The sequence below is a fragment of the Pteropus vampyrus genome, unplaced genomic scaffold (assembly GCF_000151845.1).
Source record: "Pteropus vampyrus isolate Shadow unplaced genomic scaffold, Pvam_2.0 Scaffold247, whole genome shotgun sequence".
Lineage (NCBI taxonomy): Eukaryota > Metazoa > Chordata > Mammalia > Chiroptera > Pteropodidae > Pteropus > Pteropus vampyrus.
Genome location: NW_011889028.1, coordinates 412,147 through 433,012, shown reverse-complemented (window position 1 = coordinate 433,012; position 20,866 = coordinate 412,147). Strand labels below are relative to the sequence as shown.

Sequence of the window (20,866 nt, the reverse complement as noted above, 5' to 3'; positions counted from 1 at the left end):
TCCTAGTCTGTGCGATCTGCTTTGTCCAATTGCAAAATCTGTTAAGAAGCCCAACCCAAGGGCTCTGGCCCCAAACGCCAGCACGTGGCGGACAGTAGGAGCACATGTAGTTATCAATAAAGAGCCTGGGTTTGGAATAAGACAGACGTGGGCTCCAGTCTCATCTATCAACCAGTTATTACTCGCGAAGCCTCCATTTTCTTCCCTGTAAAGTGGGGATGACGATGGTCCCACCTCACTGGGTTGCCGAACAGGTTCGATGGATTTTACTGCCCGAGACGCACGTGACAGAGTGGCTGGCTCTCGTGCAAAGTTCAGTGCACCTTCTCCACGGCCGTTAACGTATTTCTTCTCACGTCCGGCAGATCATGGAAGCAGGAGATTCCGCCCCGGGCATTGTGGAAATCCAAGGAGCTTTCTTTAAGGAGGTGTCTCTCTTCGATCTGCGGAGGGAACCCCGATTCAACGAGACTGTCGTCAGGGGAAAGGAGCTCCGGAGGGCTCAGGTGTGGCCACTAAGGGTTCTGACGCCAGTTCTGAGGTGTGTGTGGGCTTTCCTCACGACACCCAGCGATTTTCCACCACCTGCTGGGGGTCCTGCGGTTCAACTCGATTCTGACCCTGTCCACCCGGTGACAGCATCTGAGCCCAAAGGTTGAGGGCTCAGTCCTACAAGGCAGTCCCCGCTCCAGATGCCAGTCACAAGTCCAAGTTGTCACCTGTGCTTCTGACCGACTGGCTACAGATTGGGCGCTCCAGTGGCCCCCTTCTGGGCTTTGGTTAATTTGCGAGAGCAGCCAGCTCACAGGACTTGGAGAAGCATTTTGATTCCCAGATTACGGGTCTATTATAAAAGGCTGTAACTCAGAAACAGGCAGATGGAAGAGGCGCACAGGGCAGGTGTGGCTCGGAGCGTCCACGCCTTCCCCAGGCACCACTCCCCCAAATCCACACTGTCACCAACCAGAAGCTCTCAGAACCCCGTCCTTTTGGGTTTTTGTGGAGGCTTAATGACAATAGCACGGCTGATGAACTCATTGGCCATTGGCGAAGTCAGGGGATGGGACTGGGCACACCCTCCTAACCACGTGACTGTCTCCACTGGCCGCCCTGGTCTATTCACCCCTCTCTTCCTTCTGCGGCCCCCTTCCAGAGGCGTGTGCCCACTAGCAGGTGGGCATGGAACTAGGGGCTGGGCAGCGACCTCACAAAGCACAGCAAGTAAACCCCGGGCCTCGCTGCCGGCGCTTGGCTCTGCATTCGTCCACGGGAGCCCAGGGAATGACGGGGTGTGAGCCAGGATGTGCGATTACTCCGCCAGCCGGGCACGTCCCAGCTCTGTCCCTTCGCCACCCCGTGGTCCTGGGCGGGTAACACAGCCGAGGGCCTCCGTGGCCTCGTCTGTAAAGCGGGGCGGTGGCCGTGCCTTCCCCACAGGGCAGCGCGCTGCTGGGCGCTCCGCGTGCTCATCCGGTGAGTGAGCGCCCCGTCCACACTGGCCGTGGTTCTCGTCCCTCCGCAGGCCTTGTTCCTGTACGAGCTCCTGTCCAGGACCACCGGGAGGCCCGAGGCGCTCCTGAGGTAGGGGATCCCCCGCACCCCCGCGGCCAGCCCTCTGGGCCTTCTATCTCTGGGCTTTCTGTCCCGAGACGAGAGCGGGACAGTCCCCTCTGTACCGGGGTCAGCGCGCACCGCCCTCCCTTGCTCCTTCTTTCCTGTCCTCCGCACCCCGCTTCTCCTGCCCCCCGTTTTGTTTTCCAGCACCGGGCAGCTGGTCAAAGGCGTAACCTGCGCACACATCGATGCCATGAGCGCGGACTCTTTCCTGGCCCACTTCCGGCTTTTTGAGAACAACCTCGGGCTGCTCTCACCTGGCCAGGTGTGGTGCACGCGCTTTCCTGCGCTTTCCTGCGTCCGCAGCCTGCGTGGCCGCTGGCGGCTAAAGAGACTCACGCTGGGATGCTTCCCGCGACGCAAGGGAGGGCGTGGGACGGGCGTGGACCTTAAATGACAGTTGGGAGGTGCTCAGCTTTCCGTGTCCATAATGGGGTTCTCCAGCGGCTGAGTCACTTCCTCGCATGACACCCCTGTCCTTTCCAGGGGCAGTTGGGAATGGAACGCGGCTCTGGTTCCTTTTTTTTTTCATTTCAGACTTCATTTTCCAAATGGTTGTACAAACTCTTTAACCCTTTGGGGAGACGAGAAGCAGGAGCAGACTTTTCAAAGTTTCTTAGCAAGTAAAAAATGGGCCTGGAGAACAGCGTTTGGACTTGGAGTGTAACTATGAGCTGCTCAGGGTCCCTGGGGATGAGCAGGTGGACACACAGCATCTTCCCAGCTCTGGCCTCAGAGCGTTTCAGATCTGAATGAAGCTTCCTAGGAATCCTCCCCCGACAGCCAGGAAGCGTTACGTTCCCTACACGACCCTTCAGGGGCGTTAGAGGCATGTGCAGAGCTGTACGCAGCCCTGTCCTGCCCTCGGCTTGTCCCTTCTGTCCCTGGTTTCAAACACGAGCTTGCATCAGCATTCCCTAGAGGGCCGGAGTTGGCCATTCGATGGCTGTACGATTTCAGTTTTGCCAGATGAGAAAGTTCCGGACCTCTGCTGAAATACTGAGTGCCTGGAGTTGCTATGGTTTCGTGCACGTCAGAATGTGAGAGGTGGCTCTCACGTCAGAGGCTCTTACTGCAAAGACAAAGGGACACAAGGAAACGTTGGGAGGTGTGGGGCGAGTCTGATACGTGAGGGAGGTGACGGCATCAGGGCGTTTGCGAGTGTCTGGATGCATCAGAGTGTACACATAAATGCACGTAGTGCTTTGCGTATCGATTACACCATTAAAAGGACACAGACCGCAGAGCCCCACTCGCCGACTTCTCCTTAGAGTAGGTCCAGTGCGATGCCCTATAATTTACGTTTCTAATCAGTTCCCTGCTGAGAACTAGTGGACTATGGAAAAGCCTCGCCCAGGAAGGGAGGGAAGTCAGTAACGAGGATGGATGGACATCACGCCCGCTTAGAGGAAGATCCATGTGTTCTGTTCACGTACAAAGCTCTTTACCTAGATGCTCCCCAGTCCTCAGAACCTTCAAATGCCAGTTTGTTAGAAAATTTGACTTTTTGTTTATATTTTTGCTGAGAGTACATAACTATTATATTGGAAAAAAAAATAGAAAATAAAATTCCCCCTAGAGCAGTGGCTCTCAACAGGGGACCATTTGGCCATATCTGCAGGCACTCAGCTGCCACACCTGGGGGAGATGCTGCTGGCATCTAGTGGGTGGAGGCCAGAGCTGCAGCTGAGCATCCCACAGTGCAGCGGAGAGCCCCACAGCAAAGGGTTATCCAGGCCCCAATGTCAGCAGTGCCCCGGGTCAGAATCTCAGCTCTAGAGGTAACTACAGGGAAAAGTTTGCTCTTGACTTTGAGAGGTTTTTGGTATATATAAAACATATTTATTTCAGCTCATACTATACGTATTATTTTGTTTAACTTTATGTAACACACATGTAAAACGTCATTCCAGGTTAATCATGTTAATATATACATAAATCTACCATAATGGAAACACAATAATTGCGTGGTATTCCGTTGTATTGCTGTACCATAATTTCCTTACCCGGCCCCCTGCTGAGGGACATTAGGTTGTATCTCATCTCCTTGCAGTTGTAAACACAGCTGTGGTGGGCGCTCTCAGACTTACATTTTTGTGTTCCTTTTGCTATGGCCTCAATTTCCTCGTCCGTAAACTGGGCGCAGGAGTGTCCTTACCTACCCCCCAGGGCGTTCTGTTAGATACGTGGACATGCATAAAATGCTTGGAACCGCGCCCGGCACCAGAAAGCACAGTCTGTGTTTGCATCTTATTGTTATTCAACCCAGTGCCTAGAACTGCTTTAATCTTTCAGGTTAATTGCTTGGCGTGGAAACACTGGGAAGTTTCCAGGTCCTCTATGCCGCCCTTCCTCTTGGCTGCACTCCCGTAAGTGAGCACGCGCCCCACTTCCTGGCTCGGCGAGACGATTGGTGATTCTGTCCCCCTGGGTGCTGTCAGGAGCCCAAGGGGCAGAGTGGAGAGCGCCTTCAATAGCGAGGCCCTCGAGAACCAGGATTTAAATTCCGAGCCTCATATAGATAGTTGAGATGCTTTTGCCTTTTGTTGTTATTTTAAAACCAAAGCCAAAGCAACACAAGTCCAAGTGATTGGCAGTGAGGCAAAGCCCACGTGGGCTGGCCTCATGGCTGTGCCCAGGCTCTGGGGAGGCAGGGCTGCTGTCAGCCGTGGGGATTTTTGGTGGTCCGTGTGTGTGCTCAGGCCGCGGGGCAGCTCTGCTTTCGAAATACGGTCTGGATGGTGGTGGTGGCGAGGGTGGGGGTAGATAGACAAACATGAAGCCAATTATAATATCATGCTGATATTTGTTGAAAGTGACAGAATCTTAAGTCAAGCTGCCTTAGGCGATAAAAGGCAGTTTGGGTTACGGGTACCTGGAAGATCCACGGATGGATTTCAGGCCCAGCTTGATCCAGAGCCAGGTGCCGTTACCGTGGGAAGGGGTCATGGGCGCTGGGCACAATATCTCGGAGGAGACAGGAGACTGAACTGAAGCTTGAGGACTGAGTTGGGGTCAGAGAGTCCGAACAGGGGCACGAAGGAGGTTCGGACCAGCTGTGGGTAAGGAAAGCGAGGTACTCGGGCAGATGCGTGGTGTGCGTCTGCAGAGCAGTTGGGAGAGAGAAAGGACGCTCAGATCAGGGAGGGCCTGTGTGACACCCTGAGGTGTCTCACCTGTATTCTGGGCACAGCCCTCAGGCTTACATTTCAGAGAGATCGTCGCCTCTGCCCGTGGAGAGGACAGAATGCGGGGATCCCGGCCGGAAGCAGGGGTGCGGTGGAAGCTTGTTTCTGTAACCTAGACCTCGGCGTGGCTGTCTCCTTCCACTCATCCATGTCTCAGCTCAAACAGTACTGCCTTAGAAGGGGCTCTCCTGGCTGTCCCCACCGCCATTCTCCGTTACAGAGCCATTGCATTTTCTTCCGTACATTTATCGGTAGCTGAAATGACCTGTTTTACCTACTGGTTTCTGTGTTTCTTCCCTCCTCTCCCATTAGAATGACACATCCTGAGAGCAGGGACCTGCCCTCATGTCTTGCTCGTGGGTGTAGCTGGTCCCCAGCACAGTGTCTGTAAATATTTGCTGAATGGATGGATGAAGGGATGAATACATAAACAAGCCAGTGGTACAGGGAATGGAGAGGCACGAATGGATCCGAGTAATGTTCAGGAGGTAGCAGTGACATGTGGGGATAAAGGGAAAGGGGAGTCTGAGGTGGCATGGGGGAAGGACACGTCGACTTTGGTTTTGGAGCAGTCAGGTGGTGGCGCCGAGTTAGGCTGCATGCGTCTAAGCAGTCTTTCTCAACCTTTCCTTCATTATTGCCTTTCTAAGGAGAAACATTTAATTTCTCCTAAGGAGAGAAATGATAAGGAACAAGATTTTGTTGGGTTAGAGGTGAGCTTTGGTGGGTCACAAATCATCGTCTTAACTGAGACTTTTTTCACTCCTTCTGGCCTTTCTTTTCTATTTTTTCCTCTTTTCTCTCTGTCCCTTTCTTCTAGTTTTTCTTTTCCTTTCCTCCTCATCTCTCCTCAACCAGTCCATCAGTCAGCATACGTTTATGGAGATTCTATTCTGTGATCAGTGCTGCTGGGGCATACGAGAAGACCTTGATGGGAAGTTTGGTTCCCATCTGTAAGAGAGGAGCATGATGGGAAGTGTTTCTTGACCTAGGAGAGGAGCATGATGGGAAGTGTGTTTCTTGCCTTAGGAGAGGAGCATGATGGGGTTTGGTTCCCACCCGTAGGAAAGGAGCATGATGGGAAGTTTGGTTCCCATCTGTAAGAGAGGAGCATGATGGGAAGTGTTTCTTGACCTAGGAGAGGAGCATGATGGGAGGTTTGGTTTCCCAATTGTAGGAGAGGAGCATGATGGGAAGTGTGTTTCTTGCCTTAGGAGAGGAGCATGATGGGGTTTGGTTCCCACCCGGAGGAAAGGAGCATGATGGGAAGTTTGGTTCCCACCCGTAGGAGAGGAGCATGATGGGAAGTGTGTTTCTCGCCTTAGGAGAGGAGCATGATGGGAGGTTTGGTTCCTCCCTGTAGGTGAGGAGCTTGGTGGGTGGGAGGTTTGCTGCCTGCCTACCCAGAGGCGCCCCAACATCGCTGGGGAGAACATTTAAAGAACACTCCCGTGAGAGGCTCTTGGGCATGCAGACTCTGCTTTCGGGGTGATATAGAGCAGCCACTGTCTTCCTGCCCTTGGTTTCCCCCATCTCTCTCTAGGGCGCGCTACCTGGCTTCCGTCCCCGCCTCCCAGTGTGTGCCCCTTCTGATCAGCCTGGGGAAGAGTCGCTTGGACGCCTTGGTGTTAGACTCCCACAAAAAGAATGTGGTGCTCAGGAAGGTGCAGCAGTGCCTGGTGAGGGAACTTCCTGGGGGACATTTTCACTGGTATCCCTTCCCCTCTGTGTGTCTGGGGCCATCCTGCGGAGCTCCCAGGGCATCTGGCTGGGATCTCAAGCCTGCGGTGCTGGCCAGAAGTGTGACCTGTGGGTCTCAGGCTGGCTCTGAAGGCGCTAGGTGGGATACCTTTGGATACTGGGTCTGGAAACTGTCCCTTCGGGGCCTGAAGGAGGGGTGGCCACTCTGTGGACTGCAAGGCGCACTGCTCACGGTCTGAGTTCCGGACACGGCTCTGCTGGGGCTGGTTATGCGGCTGTGGGTGAGTCATGTCCCCTGCCTGAGCCTCGGGCTCCTCATCTGTAACACAGGTGTAAGAGCAATGTATTGTTTAATGTAGGCAATGTATTGTAGGCAATGTATTGTTTAATGCCAAGGCCCAAAGGGCAGACTGTGTGTGGATCCTGGCCTTGCCACTGGCTGGCAATTTCTTTGTCTTTAAGAAGTGGCTTTTATGAATACTTACCTCTTACAGTTACTTTTCAGATGAATGATGGATCAAGACCTGTAAGCACTTAGAACAGTGCCTGGCACATAGTGAGCGCTCAGTAAGTGTTAGCTCTTCTTGTCATTGTGAGAAAGCGCTCTGAAGGCATTCGAGGGCCAGACGAGCTTTGAGGTGTGGTTTTTATTATTGGCGTACTATTATTATAATGGTTGTTGAGCTCCGGGGTACTGTCAGAGCAATGACAATGATGATGACGACAGCCCTCATTTACCAAGTGCTCACCATGTGCCAAGTCTCTGTCCACACAACTCCCGGGGGTCTCTCTAGAGGTGAGACTAGGCTTCTATGAGATAAAATCAGGCCCCGTGCCGTCTCTGCTAGTCCACGGCAGGGCAGGCTATTTAGATCCCAGTACTTTGCCGAGGTTTGGGGTTGGGAAGTCTTTTTAAGGGGTCACGATAGTGAGCCCGCTGGGTCTTCTCATCGGCTCTGCTTGTTGGTTTCAGAAAGATGCCATCGCTGACGAGTACACTGTGGACATCGTGGGGAATCTGCTCTGCCACTTGCCGGCAGCCATCATCCACCACGGGGTGTCCCCCAGAGCCTGGGCCACCGCCCTGCACGGCCTCAGAGGTTGCCCAGACCTCAGCCCCGAGCAGAAGTCTGCAGTGAGGCTCAGGCTCCTGGAGCACTGCGGGTGAGGACAGGCCGGGCTCGGCGTGGGGGTGGGGTGCGCTGGAGAAGGGGTGCCCAGCCCTGGCCCTCCTGCCCTCAGAGCAGAGACGGTCTCCAGCCTCGGACGAGGTGAGATGGGACTTTTATTCTGTGGGCCTCGGAACAGTAGTGCCGCTGTGCAGCCTCATGTGGTCGGCTCTAGTCCTTCTGAGCACGTGGAAAGGGAACGAGTTTTAAAAAGGTGGCACTTCATCAAAGCAAGGAAGTGGCAGTGGAATCGTTGTTATGGAATGGTAATAATGACGATGGCGATGTCGCAGACGGTCGAGGCCTCGTCAGCTCTGGCTGAGTGAGCGCTCCCTGGGCGAGGCAGAACTGTTTTTTTTTTTTCCTGTGTAGAATTTTCTAAAGTTCAGTCAGATAGTTGAGTAGGTCCTGGCCATCAGTCAGTGGTTAGACAACAGACATTTCTGGAGAATCTCGTGTGTCTCAGGCACTGCACTATTATGTAGCGTTTAAGAGCATGGACATCGGAGCTGAGATGCCTCGGGTTGAAATTCTGTTTCTACCATCTACTGTCTGCGTGACCTGGGGAAAGCTACTTACTTTTTTTGCACGTTATTTTCATGTCTATAGAATGGGCACAGTAATAGTCCCCATGGGGCTGTGGTGATGATTAACTGAGTCAATGCACAAAAGGTCTTACAACCGTGCCCGACATAGTGCTGAGTTTGTGACAACCGGTCTACCAGGACCAAAGGTGCAGAGGTCAATAAGATGGGTGTGATTCCTGTCCTCACGGAGCTCACAGGCCAGCGGGATAATATTTTTTTAATCAAAGAGATGAGCATGTTTTTTGGCCAGGAGTGGTTTGCCTGGGTCTGAAGACAGGGCTTATCCCTGCTAATTGGACAGACTTCCTTTGGAGATGTCACCAAATATGGTGTGAGGCACGTGTGGTCTCTATAAGAATGTCAGTGGGTTCTGTGTTAGTGCTGTTAGTATTGCCAAGTTCAAGAGGAAATTTCATCTTGGTGTGAGAGAAGACTGTTATGGTAATTTAAAGGAACAAATACATCGCTGCTGTTCTGTTGACGGGAGGTGGGGGGAAAGGAAGGAAACGCTGTGAAGTAAATGACGGAAATTCAACAATTCAATTCAGGCTAAAAAAAGGGAGTTTATTGAGTTCAGAAATTGAATGTAATGGAAAACTACAGGGGTGGACTTCAGGCACGGCTGGATCCAGGAGCTCACGTGATGTCATCAAGAATTCGTTCCTGTCATCTTTTAGCTCTGTGTTCCTGGGCGTGGCTTTCTTTCTCCTTGGTGATAGGAATGGCCTGCAGTATCCTTTTCACTGAGAGACACCAGAAAGAAGAGATTGTTTCTCTAGTAGTTCCATCCAAATTCCTAGGGCTGACTCTGATTGGTCGGCTCACATCACATGCCCATCGCCTTGGCTGGGGAAGTGGGACTGTGTGATTGACAGCCTCTCCAGGTGCGCAGGTTGTCTGCTTCCGAAAGAAGAGGATGCTGGGGGACAAGGACGACAGCACGGGGTTTTGACTTATTGCTTGTAATCTCTTCTTAGGCACCCCCAGAACTGGACAGCTGAGATGATCAAGGACATGGGACCTTTTCTGGCACTTTTCTCGGGAGATGAATTAAGCTCTGTTGCCACAAAGGTACCTCTGTATTCCATCGTTAGGAGGAGTTTGGAGGGGAGGGAAAGTGTTTTCGGTTATACTCCACTGGGTCTGCTGCCAGCGTGTTCTTCTGGAACCTTCCTGCCTGCCCCGAGGGGCTCAGATGTCTCCAGCTGCGCTCCGGCAGAGGTGCGCAGCCTGCGAGCTGTCGGTCCCCCCTGCCATCTGAGCGCTTTCCAACAGCATGGCCAGCGTGGGTCAGTGACGTGTACTTACTTTATTGAACATTCGCTGGGCGTTATCGAGGCTGAGTGTCATTTCATATGATTCTTCGTAGAGACCAGGCTGGGGACCAGATTTGCGTGCGAAGCTGCTGTGAGGGGGGTGAAGCCTGCCGCAGTCAAGACTCCTCCCGTCTCCACCCAGATTTAAACTTGTGTTTCAGGCCTTACTCGTTATTCATTCCTCCTCTTTTGTCTTTTCTATGCCACCCAGTTCCCCGACATCCTTCAGCAAACAGCTTCCGAGATGGCCGGGACCTTGCCCCCTGAAGAATTCCTCTGGGCTGTCTTTGAATCTGTCCGCAACAGCAGTGAAAGGGGGCCCAGCGCTGACCCCAGCCCTGGTGAGTGTTTCTGGGGTACCCGAGCCCGGGCCGGGGCAGCCGTGTTTCGACCGAGTCCCTGGCGCCCAGAGACCTCCGTGTGCCTGGGACTGGATGAAATGTTAGCAAAGCAAATAGAGCGACAGAAATCCACGGGCCGAAGAATCAGCTTCGTAAGCACACCCTGCACCCCTTACCCAGGCTCGCAGTGGAACGGGGGACACGGGCATCAGGCATTTCGAACCAGTTGACCGAGCGGGCCAGAATGGCCGGGCGTCTCTGCGTGGCAGTGCCAGCGCCGGGCAGGCCGCGTGCTGGCTGTGTGACTTCGGGTCACTCTTCAACTTCTCCGCACCTCTGCGTTCATCCTCTGTAAAACGGGGATGATAAAAGCCCCCGCCTGATTAGGTTATCGCGAGGATTAATGGGTTTAAACCCGTAAACGTGACCATGACAGCACTTGGTGTGTAGGATGCTCCGTAAGCGTTGGGTATTCTCACATTTATTGTGCACCTAGTCAGTACAGACTTGTGCCAGGCAGGAGGGGACAAAGTTAATGAGACCCAGTAATAACTGTAACAATAATAGTTGACACTAAGTGCTTGCTCGCTTTCCTGTAACAAATGATTATTAAGCACGGACGATGTGAACAAAACAGACAGAAACCCCCACCCTCACAGAGCATGCTTTCAAACAGGGGTGTAGCCAGACCATGAGTTACACATGTAAGTAAAAGACACGTCTGCCCCATGATAAGGGCCAAGAAGGAAAATAGAGCAAGGGGTGGGTGGGGGGTGTGCTCAGGGAGTGTGACTTACAGAGGAAGGTTTCAGTTAAAGCTGACAGTGAAGACCCGAGGGATTGTGGGAGTGGGCCCTGTGGATGTGGGGGTTTGTCTTCCAGGCAGAAGCAGGTGTGGCTGCAGGGGGAGACAAGTTATGTGAGTGGCCACTGTGGCTGGAGTGGAGCGAGTCACAAGGCCAGTCATGCGGGGCCTTATAAGGGGACCGTAAGGACTTCATCTTTTACCCGGGCAGGGGTGTCAGGGGGCCATCGAGCAAAGAAGTGTCACGACCTGATTCACGTTTGTCGTAGGTGATTATCTCTCCATGCGTTTTCTCATCCTTGCCTCTGTCCTGTGAGGTGGGCACGATGGTTTCTCTTATTTTCTTGACAAAGGAAACAGGTTTAGAGAGATTAAGAGATTTGGCCAAAGTCACAGCATTAGTACGTGGCAGCTCTTGGATTTGTCCCCACAGCCGATGGGGTCCACTGAGAGCTCCTCCTGCCCTCACCGTCTTGTTGTCACGCTGCGATGCTCTGACTCCGCGCTCGCGGGTGCGTGCAAGGCTTCCCAGCCTCAGCGAGGACACTCTGTCACCGGTGCATAGTCACAGGCTTCTTTGGTTGGTTCTGGGCATTAATTACTGTCGTGTTCATAGCAGTTAATGGATTAGCAGAATTCCTACTTGGTTTCATTTTGGCTAATCTGCGAGAATGGGTTGATTCCTTCAACAAACATTTGCTGAACACCAAGACCGAGTTCGTGCTGCATCGTTCGGGTCCTCTGACTCCGCTGTCAGATTGTGCAGAGGGGAGGCGTCTCGGGGGATGGGTGTTCCGTCCCCTCCGAGTGGGTTGTAATGGCGATGTTTGAGGACCTCACACGGCACCCTTGACCTGGTCCGGTTTCACCTCTTGCTTGGAGTCTAGTGAGTTGGCACTGGGGATTCAGTGAGAAGCGGGTGGCCACAGGGCTTGGGACATGCCCTGGCAGGGGTGGCGCTGGTGAGTGTGTCAACACCAGGGGCGTCCAGGGTCCCTTTCAAGACTGGGAGCCTTGGGTTTTCTCCCTTTACCAGGGAACAAGGAGCAGGCACATTTCCCCTCTCTCCTGGGGTGTGAAGGCTGCAGCCACCTCCTCCCTCCCCCGTGGTTTTTATGGAGGGCATACCATCCCCCCCTTCCCACTCTTAGGGGCGTTCCTTCCTCGTAATCCTGGAACCCTTAACTCTGGGTTGCAAACTCAAATGCACAGGGCAGTGGCGGCAGGTGGCATTAATGATAAGAAGGCTAACAGGCATTGAGCGCTTACTGTATACCTGGCACTGTTCTGGGCGCTCCACGTGATGACACAGTCCTCACGAGAATTCTACGAGATCATTGTGTCCTTCTTTTATAGACAAGGGGACCAAGGCTCAGAGGGGCTAAATAGCCAGGGATTCTTACCACCAGCTCCTCCTGCCCTCGAGGCCGTTTGCAGTCCAGATGCAACTTTGTCAGGCTGCTACTGTGTGCACGTGGCCGTGTGAAAAGCTGGCATTTGCCACGGATTGGTTAACAGATAATCAGAGTGGGATTCTAACTGGGCCCTGAGTCCCCGCTCTCGCTGACAAACGCGGCGGAGAATCCTCATCCCAATAACGAGACAGACTGCAGTCCCCTGAGATTTCCTCCCTCTGCTCCTCCCCATTCTTCAGGTTGCCAGGGAGTCGTGGCTCCTTCTTCTGATGACATCTTCAGGTTGGCCGAAGCCAATGCCTGCTGGGCCCCCGAGGCCCTGCTCTGCATGGGGAAGGACGTCTTCATCAGGAACGTGGAGCTTCTGGGGGCCGTCAGGGGTTTCGGCCGGCCTCAGCTGACCGCCTTGAAGGAAAAGGCTGTGCAGGTAAAGCCCACCTGAGCCAGGTAGCACTGAACAGGGGCAAAACCCAGCACTTCCGTGCACAGAGCGCCCCCTGCTGGAGGAGTTCTCACTTGCGTTTTCGTGTTGAAATTTCCAGGTCCTCCTACAGGGCCCCGGCGGAGAACGGGGCGGGCTGTGTCTTGGCATCTAACGGACATTGGGTAAATCAAATTCTGTGAGAATTCCGGTGAGACGGTCTCTAGGAGTTGTGCCTTTTTTCTCTCTCCGTCCGGAGGGCCCCAGCTGCTGCTTGCAGCAGGTTTTCCCAGGGTCGGTTGCGATTTGTCCGAAAACGTAGCAGAAAGGAGTAAAAAAGAGGGCTGGAAGCAGTTTGCCATCTTTATAAAGGGGCTTTGAGTGGCTTGTTTTAGCTCTTAGGGTAATTGTGGAGTGTACAGTTACCCTGGTGGGTTGAGACATTAAATTCCTTAAAATTATGTTTGTCACTATTGTTTATATTTAAGTAATCCAAGTTTATCGTAGAAACGTCATAAAATAATAAAGAAGTAAACCGGTCATACTCTTTTCCCCAGAGATAATCATTGTTAATATTTTGGTATGTTCACCTGAAGCTTCTCAGGCTTCTGCGTATGCGTGTTAAAATATATTTCGTACATATATTTCATGTATACTCACATATATGTGAACAAAAAATAATATACTTATCTACTCTTCAATAACTTCTGCCCACACCCAACAGTATACAATGCATGTTTTCCATATCAGAAATAAAAATCTGTATCTGTATTTAAAATAACTATATAATATTTCATTTTATGGCTAATATTTATTTAGCTAATTAGTAGACTTTTAGATTGTATTTTTTTAATCTCTCAAGGTACATATATGTATTTATTCCTTTGGGTACTTGTCTCCTTATTTACTTAGATGAAATTCCCAGAGGTGGAATTTTGGGGTCAGAGAGTACAACTATTTTAAAAGCTTTTGTTATATATAGATTCCCCTCTAAAGAGCCTGTGCTGATTTATATTCTTGTCATCAACAAATGAGGGGGTCCTTTAGCCCATATCTTTCCAACACTATAAACAGTCATTCTTTTTGGTCCCTGTCGCTATCATCGGCCAACGTGGTATTCTTTGATTGTCGTTAATATACATTTCTTTAATTATGGCTGAGACAGAGCTTTTCCTCATGCGTTTATTTCTTCTTTTGTGGATTTTCTGTTTATGCCCTTTGTCTCTCTTCTTTAAAGCAAAAGTAGTCCTCTTTTTCTTATTGATTTGTAAAAGAACTTTATATATGAATGAGATTTACCCTATATCTGTTTTAAATACTGTTTGTAGTGATCGGCCTAATCTGGCTTTTTGTTGTTGTTGTTCCCACCTGAAGGTTTGGGACACGCCTTCTCACTGGAGAGAACACCACATCCTCTCACTAGGCCGTATTGCTCTGGCTTTTAATGAGAGTGAGCTGGGGCAGCTGGGGCTCAGCGCCATCGACACTGTGGCCTCCCTGAGCCAGCAGACGGAATGGACCCTGGGCCAGGTAGGTAGATGCTGCCGGATCTTTTAACTATCCTATCATCCCTGTCATTTCTGACTCTGTTTCTACTGACTAATTTTTCTCCTAGTTACGAGTCGCATTTGCTTATTTGCGAGCCCAGGAATTTGGACCGGCTGATGGGCCTTGTGGCTTTTCCACGTCTGAGCACTCGATTTAGTTGTAAGCCTTCTTTTCGGCATACATTTAAATTACCTTTAAATCAGTCGACCCCTTTGAGCTTCCTTTTGAGCTTGATTAGGGCGAGTCTGGAGTGACCTTTACTCTGTGGGTAATTTATTGCCCTTATTGAGACATGGTTCTCCCGAGGACGCTACCTAATGATGGTTTGTGTGTTTCAAGACCTCTCTTCTCTGGCTGGTGGGAATAAGACCTCTTTCCAGGTCCACACGGGCTCTGGGAATTGTCCCACCTTCTGATGCTACCTACCGATCTGGTATTTACGTGGAGTTTTACTTGCTACGTGTGTGGGTCAGTGCTCAGCCAGACTCGAGAAAATGTCTCTGCAGATTTTGCCTAGAGCTCGCTATCTGTGCAATTTCTTCCTCTCTGGCACTTTCCACAAATCATAGGTGCCCTGACCTCGCTAAACTCAGATCTCTGTATCCTCAACTCGGCCAGACCCCTGGGCTTGTGTGGGCCCCCTTTCCTGCTCTATGTCCTGGAAACTGATTTGCTTTCCTCTTTACAGCGTTATAGTCCTGTGCTCCTTGTTATCCAGTGTCTGAATACAGTTATTCCACATAATTTGAACCAATTAAAGCTTTCTCGTCGTTTACGGTGGGTGGGCGATTGCTGCGTCAGCTGCTCCTTTGTGGGCTAAAGAAGAAGTTTTCCCCAGGATGTGTTTCAGCTGAGAGGGAGGTTAGACAGGGTCACGGAACTCTGAGTGGCCCCATTCAAATAGATTATAGTGTGAATCGTGTCCCTGGAGGTCCTGGCTGTGTGGCCTCGAGGAGTTAGGACACGTAAAACACTCAACGTGGCCTGGTACGTAGGATTCGATGCAAATGAGTTGTTTTCACTGTCTTCTCCATCTTCTTCCGTTCCCCTTTTCGTTCTGGTAGTTGAATTGCTGCCTCATGTGCCAGATGAGAAGGTTGGACACAGTAATCCGAGGTCCCTTCCACTCTGACTTTCTGTAGTCCTGGGGTTCTGTGACTCTCAAGCTGGTTGTGATTGGTTTGAGGAGCGCCACATGACACGTCCGGTATTAAAACCATCGTATTCGCAGTGTAGGAGAAAACAGAAAAATATACCCAAATGAGAAGCTACAGTATCTCTTCCCATTCGCACCAGGTTTAACACCCACGGGCGGCAGTGGGATTTGCCAGTATGTTTGGGGAGGGTGTGAAAACCCAACGTTTGCATCTGCCATTGAGCGTTCGGGCCCCATCAGACCCTTAGGCACATGTTTCCAGATTAATAGCCAGACGTGGTGGGACCATGTTAACAGATAGTTCAGCTTAAAAACCAGCCTAAGGAAAAAGAACCTATTTTCGAGGCTGGCGGGATGAACAGAGATTGAAATCCGACAGCTCTTCATTTTGCAGTGGTTAACATTGCCTAAAAGTGCTGGTATTAATTGTCTTGGAACCATTACAGAGACATCGGTCCAGCCGTTCATGTAAGTAGAGTTTGGCTTATTACCTGACAGGCCGAGCTTGCGTTTTCCAGGTTCTAGTGGCAAGGGCGATTTAATACCGCATCTTCAACGTGACTTTACTTGAATTATAGTTTTGAGCTTCCGTTTTAAAGTGGACACACCTGGTTGCTGGGAAGCACATACCACTGCAAGTCAACTAGCTGAAGCTGATTGGGAAGGCTTCATGAAAAAAGTTCAAAAGCTGACTTGAATTTCCATCTTTCCTCCGAACCCCAACATCTTCACCACCTAAGAGTACAGGCTAGAACCAGTGTTTACTAGCTGTGTAACCTCGGCATAGTTTCTCAACCTCTCTGTGCCTCGGTTTCCTCGTCCGTGACGTAGGAATCATAGTAACACTTTGCAGGGTAGTTGCGAGGGTTAGATGAGATGGTATACGCACAGTGCCGGCACGCGGCGAACACTCAGTAAATATTATTAGCTATTGTTATTCTGGATGCACGTTCTGATTCCTCACCATCGTCATCATTGAAGACGTCGAAAGTCTGAGTGTGGTTTATTGAAGTTGCCCCGTAGAACCCGTGAGCCTTGTCATCATTGAAGGTGACTTCCCAAGACACCGACCAGTCCGATTTGCAGAAACATGGGAGAACTCCCCAAAGCCAGTCCCTTACGTGAAGGTGACAATCGGATGCCATGTCAAAGGAGTGTATATTGCCTACAACTTTTATAGATCAGTCACTCAGCTGTTCATTCATTCATTCATTCATTCATTCATTCATAAAGTACTTATTGACTCTCTGTCATGTGCCAGGCATTATGCCAGGTGCTGGGGATATAATAGTGAACTAACTGGATATGGTGTGTGTCTTTGGGGATACAGACAAAAAAGCGAGCAATCGAGGTGAAAAAAATTGCAGAAAATGGACAAGGTGCTGGTGGAAATCATGGGGAGGGAGACTGCTTGAGAAAGAGGAATCCGGGCAGTCTTGCCTGAGGAGGCGGCGTTTAGACAGACCTGAGGGATGGGGAAGCGACAGCCACGTGAAAAGTGGGCGCCATTGCAGCATTTCAGAGTCTTTGCCAAACACCGCGATGATCCTTATTGTGTGATGCGGAGGGACTACTTTTAAAGGATGATGGGACATTCGCTGTGTCCCTGTCACCCTCGCTCCCATTCAGGTGTTTGTTCCTGGATGTCTGCTCCCCGTCTTTGCCTTGTGAGTGCTTGTCCTCTTGTAATCTCCTGCACCTGTTCCCATGAGCACTGAGGGATCCAGACATTATTATACAGCTGATCTCCAGAGGATTGACTAGGATCCCTCCTCAGGTCTGACATAAGTAGGCCGAATATATCAGGGTTCACTTAGTTACAAGTGGCAGAAAACCCAAGTCAAAGTGGCCTGAGCAAGAAAAGGAATTGATCGACTGCCGTAATGGAAAAGCTCAAATGTGGAGTTCAAGGATGGCTGGATCCAGGGGCTTCTACACTATTATCAGGAATCTGTCTCCCCATTTTTTGGCTCTGCTGCCCTTTGCACTGGCTTTGTTCAGAGACAGGCTCTTTCCACATGGTGAGTTCTGGCACATACAGGTGTTTATCCTTCCCAGATCCAGTCCAGGGGAATTGTTCCAGCCATAGTTCTGATGCGTTGTGACTGGATCACATGCCCAATCTAGAGCGATCACTGAAGCCAGGCTAAGAGATGACATGTCAGGACCGGGCCATAGACTCATGCCTGGAACTCGGAATGCTGTCCAGGAGAGTCGTGGACAGTGGTGGCCACAGTATGAGCATTTCAGGGGGCCCCCCACATCAGCCCTCTCAAACCTAAGTTCACTGAGGAGGTCCTGCGTGGTTTTCAGCACCAGAGCCTTTGATGTACTGCCCTCCGGAACTGAAGAGAGAGGCGCCAACCTGTCTGTAGGACCTCAGAGAAAGAAAAATTCCTTCTGGCTGAGGTAGGGAAGACTTCCTGAAGAAGGACATTGCACTTGAACCCCTCAAATAACAGCACGGTTGGTTTTAGCAGTTGGACTGAAGGAAGGGCATTTCAGATCAGATGCAAGGACTGATTTGAGCAAAGGCATAAAGGCAGAAAATTGCTAGATTTTGCCAGAAAGTTGTAGCAATGGATGTTGGAAAAGTTTGGATCCTGGTGCAGAAGGACTTAAATGCCCAACCTGTCCGAAGTTCACGAGTGACTGAAGGAAATAAGCAGGAGACACAGACACAGGACACAGCTCCTTCAGTGTTGGTGAAGCTGCAAGAGTGTCACTGCCCAGAGACACTTCCACAGGCCAGGACACAGACTCAGCGGGAGTGGCATCTTTGGGAGGTCAGCCCGGATGCAGATGGTTTGGTGCATCCGGACGAGTGGGGTGAGGTGTCAGACAGGAGGCTGCTGCATGTTATCTCCTGAGGCCTCAGGATCTTGCCTGGAGAGTTCACCTCCGACCCTTCCTCATTCTTATAGGCTAAGTCCATCCTGCAAGGATTCCTGGAGGATTCGGGTTCCTTCATCCAGGATCTGAAGAGCTTCCACTTAGTAGGACTTGGAGCAACCCTGTGTGCCATGAACGCCACTGAAATCTCACTTATAAAGGTCGCAGAATTCAGGTAACCCAAACACTAGTGTGCACAATGGCAAAGGGTTGACCGATGGGTCGTTCATTCAGCAAGATACTCTCCTCTTCTGGATGGTAGGCTGCCTTTCTGGGCTGACGGGGGGAGTGGGGTTCACTGGGCCCTGCGTCGATGCCGAGTGTACCCGCCTTACACACCCCTTTTTTGGCTGGTGAGTCTTCCCAGGATCACACTATATCCTTCCCTCTTGCCTAGGGCGGTGGTGGCCAGAATTGGCAGCCTGGTCTGTAGCACCCACGTCTTAGCCGAGTTTAAGAAGAAGGCAGAGGCTGTGTTTGGGAATCCCACTGAGTGGTCCAGCTCTGTCTTGCAGGAGCTTGGAACCATTGCAGGTAAGAGGCACCTGGGGTATGCCTTTCCAACCTTAACCCTGGGGAAAGAAAAATAAGTAAAAGAACCCTTGGCCATGTGTAGCGAGCATCAATAGGGTTCCAGCAGAAGCTCGATTTCAGCTGTGGAGTCGCAGACGGTGCGGCCCGCCAACCTGCTTTTTGGACGAGGTCTCCTGGCGCTTTCGTACACACTGAAGTGGTTTGGAACATGGGCTCCCAAACAGGTTTGCACGCCATCTGAAAATGCACATCTCACCGTAGGAGACCGATCAGGGCTACCGTGACCCACATTTTTTTTTTTTCTGAGCTGATTACAGAACTGGATTCCCAGAGTGATTTTCAGGGCCTTTCATAAGGAGCGATGCGTGCTCCGCTCGCACATGCGACACCATTAATATAACAAGGAGAGCCTCTCTGGCTTGAACTAAACCCTCCTGATTCCTTTTTGTCCCCAGCCGGATTAACTAAGGAAGAGCTTCGAATGCTCGACAAAGATTTGATGCCGTATTTCCAGCCATCGGCCATCAGATGCCTTCCGGACAAGATATTCAAAGTAGGTTTTCGGTTCCTCACAGAATGGGAGCTTGACCCCATTTGATCTCAAGGGGGGTGGGGCGGGAAGAGCAGGTGGCAGGCTTTGGATTCTCAAGGCCTGAGCCAGACTTCTGCTGACAGAGACAGAAGCAAGCTGTACGCCAACGATGGATGTGTCGCAAGATAATTTTAGGGTTTTTTTAAAAGTTTTTTTTTTCCTTAAAAAATTTAATTGTATTAATATTTATGGTTGCCTTCTCTTCATAGCATGTGGCACTGGTTTTCTATATATAGTGTTATGACAGGTTCATATTCCCTTATCTCAAACCCTTGGGATAGACGTATGTCAGAATTCACAATTTTCTGGGTTTTAGAAAAATCACACTGTGGATTTACAGCATGTGACTTAACACCTTCAGCAGTGTCTGGAGAAGCACCCTGTAAGCATAGACATTAATATTCCTGTGAAGAAATCGGTGACAAGTCATACTAATTAAACTAGAGACTGTAAATGGCCTCAAATCAATTCGGGTCAGGTTTTGCTGGTAAATATGTTTATCTTAAACTTTATAAAAACCTTTTGATCTTCAGACTTTTGGGGGGCTTCAGACTTGCCAACGAGGGATTGTGAACCTGGATAACATTGCCTTCTAAAATATATAATAGTAAGAACATTTGCATTGACTTAAAGAAAAGTATTAAGAAAGCCACACTCGGGCAGGTGAGGAACTGCTTCGGGGAAAGTGAGAGGTTGGGGTCGGACCACCTGAAGTTAGGGGGGCGGGGTGCCCAGGGAGAGGTCCTCGCTTCCTGTCTACGTGCAAGCTCTGCAGAGCATTTGATGGGGACGGTCCGCTCTGATGGGGAGTGACCCTGGTGGTCTTGCATGTTGGGTAAGTTAGGGACACGTTTTGTCCACCGCAGCTGGACAAGACACACAAATGAGGCTAGACAAACCCCCGCAATGGGGCATCAAGACAGGGAGCAAACCCTGAACCTCGTCAGCACCCTGGACAGCTCCCCGCACGGAGAAGGAGCAACAGCTGTTTGGGAGGAATAAACAGTCAGGGCCAGTGAGCTGACCCTCTGGGGTCCTAGATGCTGACCTGTCGCTCAACACTTTCTTCTGGTCTTATTTGGAGTGCAGTTGGTGGCTGCTTCCTTGCTCAGGTAGTTATCCATTGCATAAATTCTAGCGGACCTCCTACACTGTGGTAGGCTGCAGGCTGGGGGCACCGGGGGAGGAGGGGCACGGCGCCTTCAGTGGGCTGGGATGCGGGCGCCGCTTCTCAGCTCTGGCACATTAATGCCGTGTGATGATGTGGGCCCAGGGTTAATGGGTCTTCTTTTTTATTCCCCCTTTTCTCTTTCTTTCCTTTCTTTCAAGAAGTCAGGCGTCTCCATTTTCCCTGTGAAATCTCCTGATAATTAAATGTTGGCAACCACTTTGAATTTGTTTTTTAAAACAGTGTAGCAGGCCTGGAGATTCAATCTGGCCTGTGGGTGGCGAGTCAGCAACATTGGAAAAATAGATAATTTTTATAATACAGACTCTGTTAATGGTGGATGTAAGCTGTAAGCCAGGAGAGCACCTACGCGCTCTCTCTCTCTCTCTCTCTCTCTCTCTCTCTCTCTCTCTCTCTCT

The 20,866-nt window shown here is 50.8% G+C and overlaps 1 protein-coding gene across 1 annotated transcript in view; it reads left to right on the top strand.

Moving 5' to 3' along the window:
* The window catches only part of OTOA (otoancorin), a 50,105-nt gene that overhangs the window by 22,815 nt on the left and 6,424 nt on the right, over positions 1 to 20,866 (top strand). Inside the window, exons 14-26 of the mRNA XM_011374443.2 lie at positions 366 to 506; positions 1,523 to 1,581; positions 1,762 to 1,879; positions 3,910 to 3,983; positions 6,346 to 6,481; positions 7,477 to 7,667; positions 9,237 to 9,330; positions 9,787 to 9,916; positions 12,376 to 12,563; positions 13,932 to 14,087; positions 18,186 to 18,328; positions 18,551 to 18,687; positions 19,143 to 19,240. Of these exons, the coding sequence (XP_011372745.1) occupies positions 366 to 506; positions 1,523 to 1,581; positions 1,762 to 1,879; positions 3,910 to 3,983; positions 6,346 to 6,481; positions 7,477 to 7,667; positions 9,237 to 9,330; positions 9,787 to 9,916; positions 12,376 to 12,563; positions 13,932 to 14,087; positions 18,186 to 18,328; positions 18,551 to 18,687; positions 19,143 to 19,240 (1,665 nt within the window). The remainder of the gene's footprint in view (positions 1 to 365; positions 507 to 1,522; positions 1,582 to 1,761; positions 1,880 to 3,909; positions 3,984 to 6,345; positions 6,482 to 7,476; positions 7,668 to 9,236; positions 9,331 to 9,786; positions 9,917 to 12,375; positions 12,564 to 13,931; positions 14,088 to 18,185; positions 18,329 to 18,550; positions 18,688 to 19,142; positions 19,241 to 20,866) is intronic.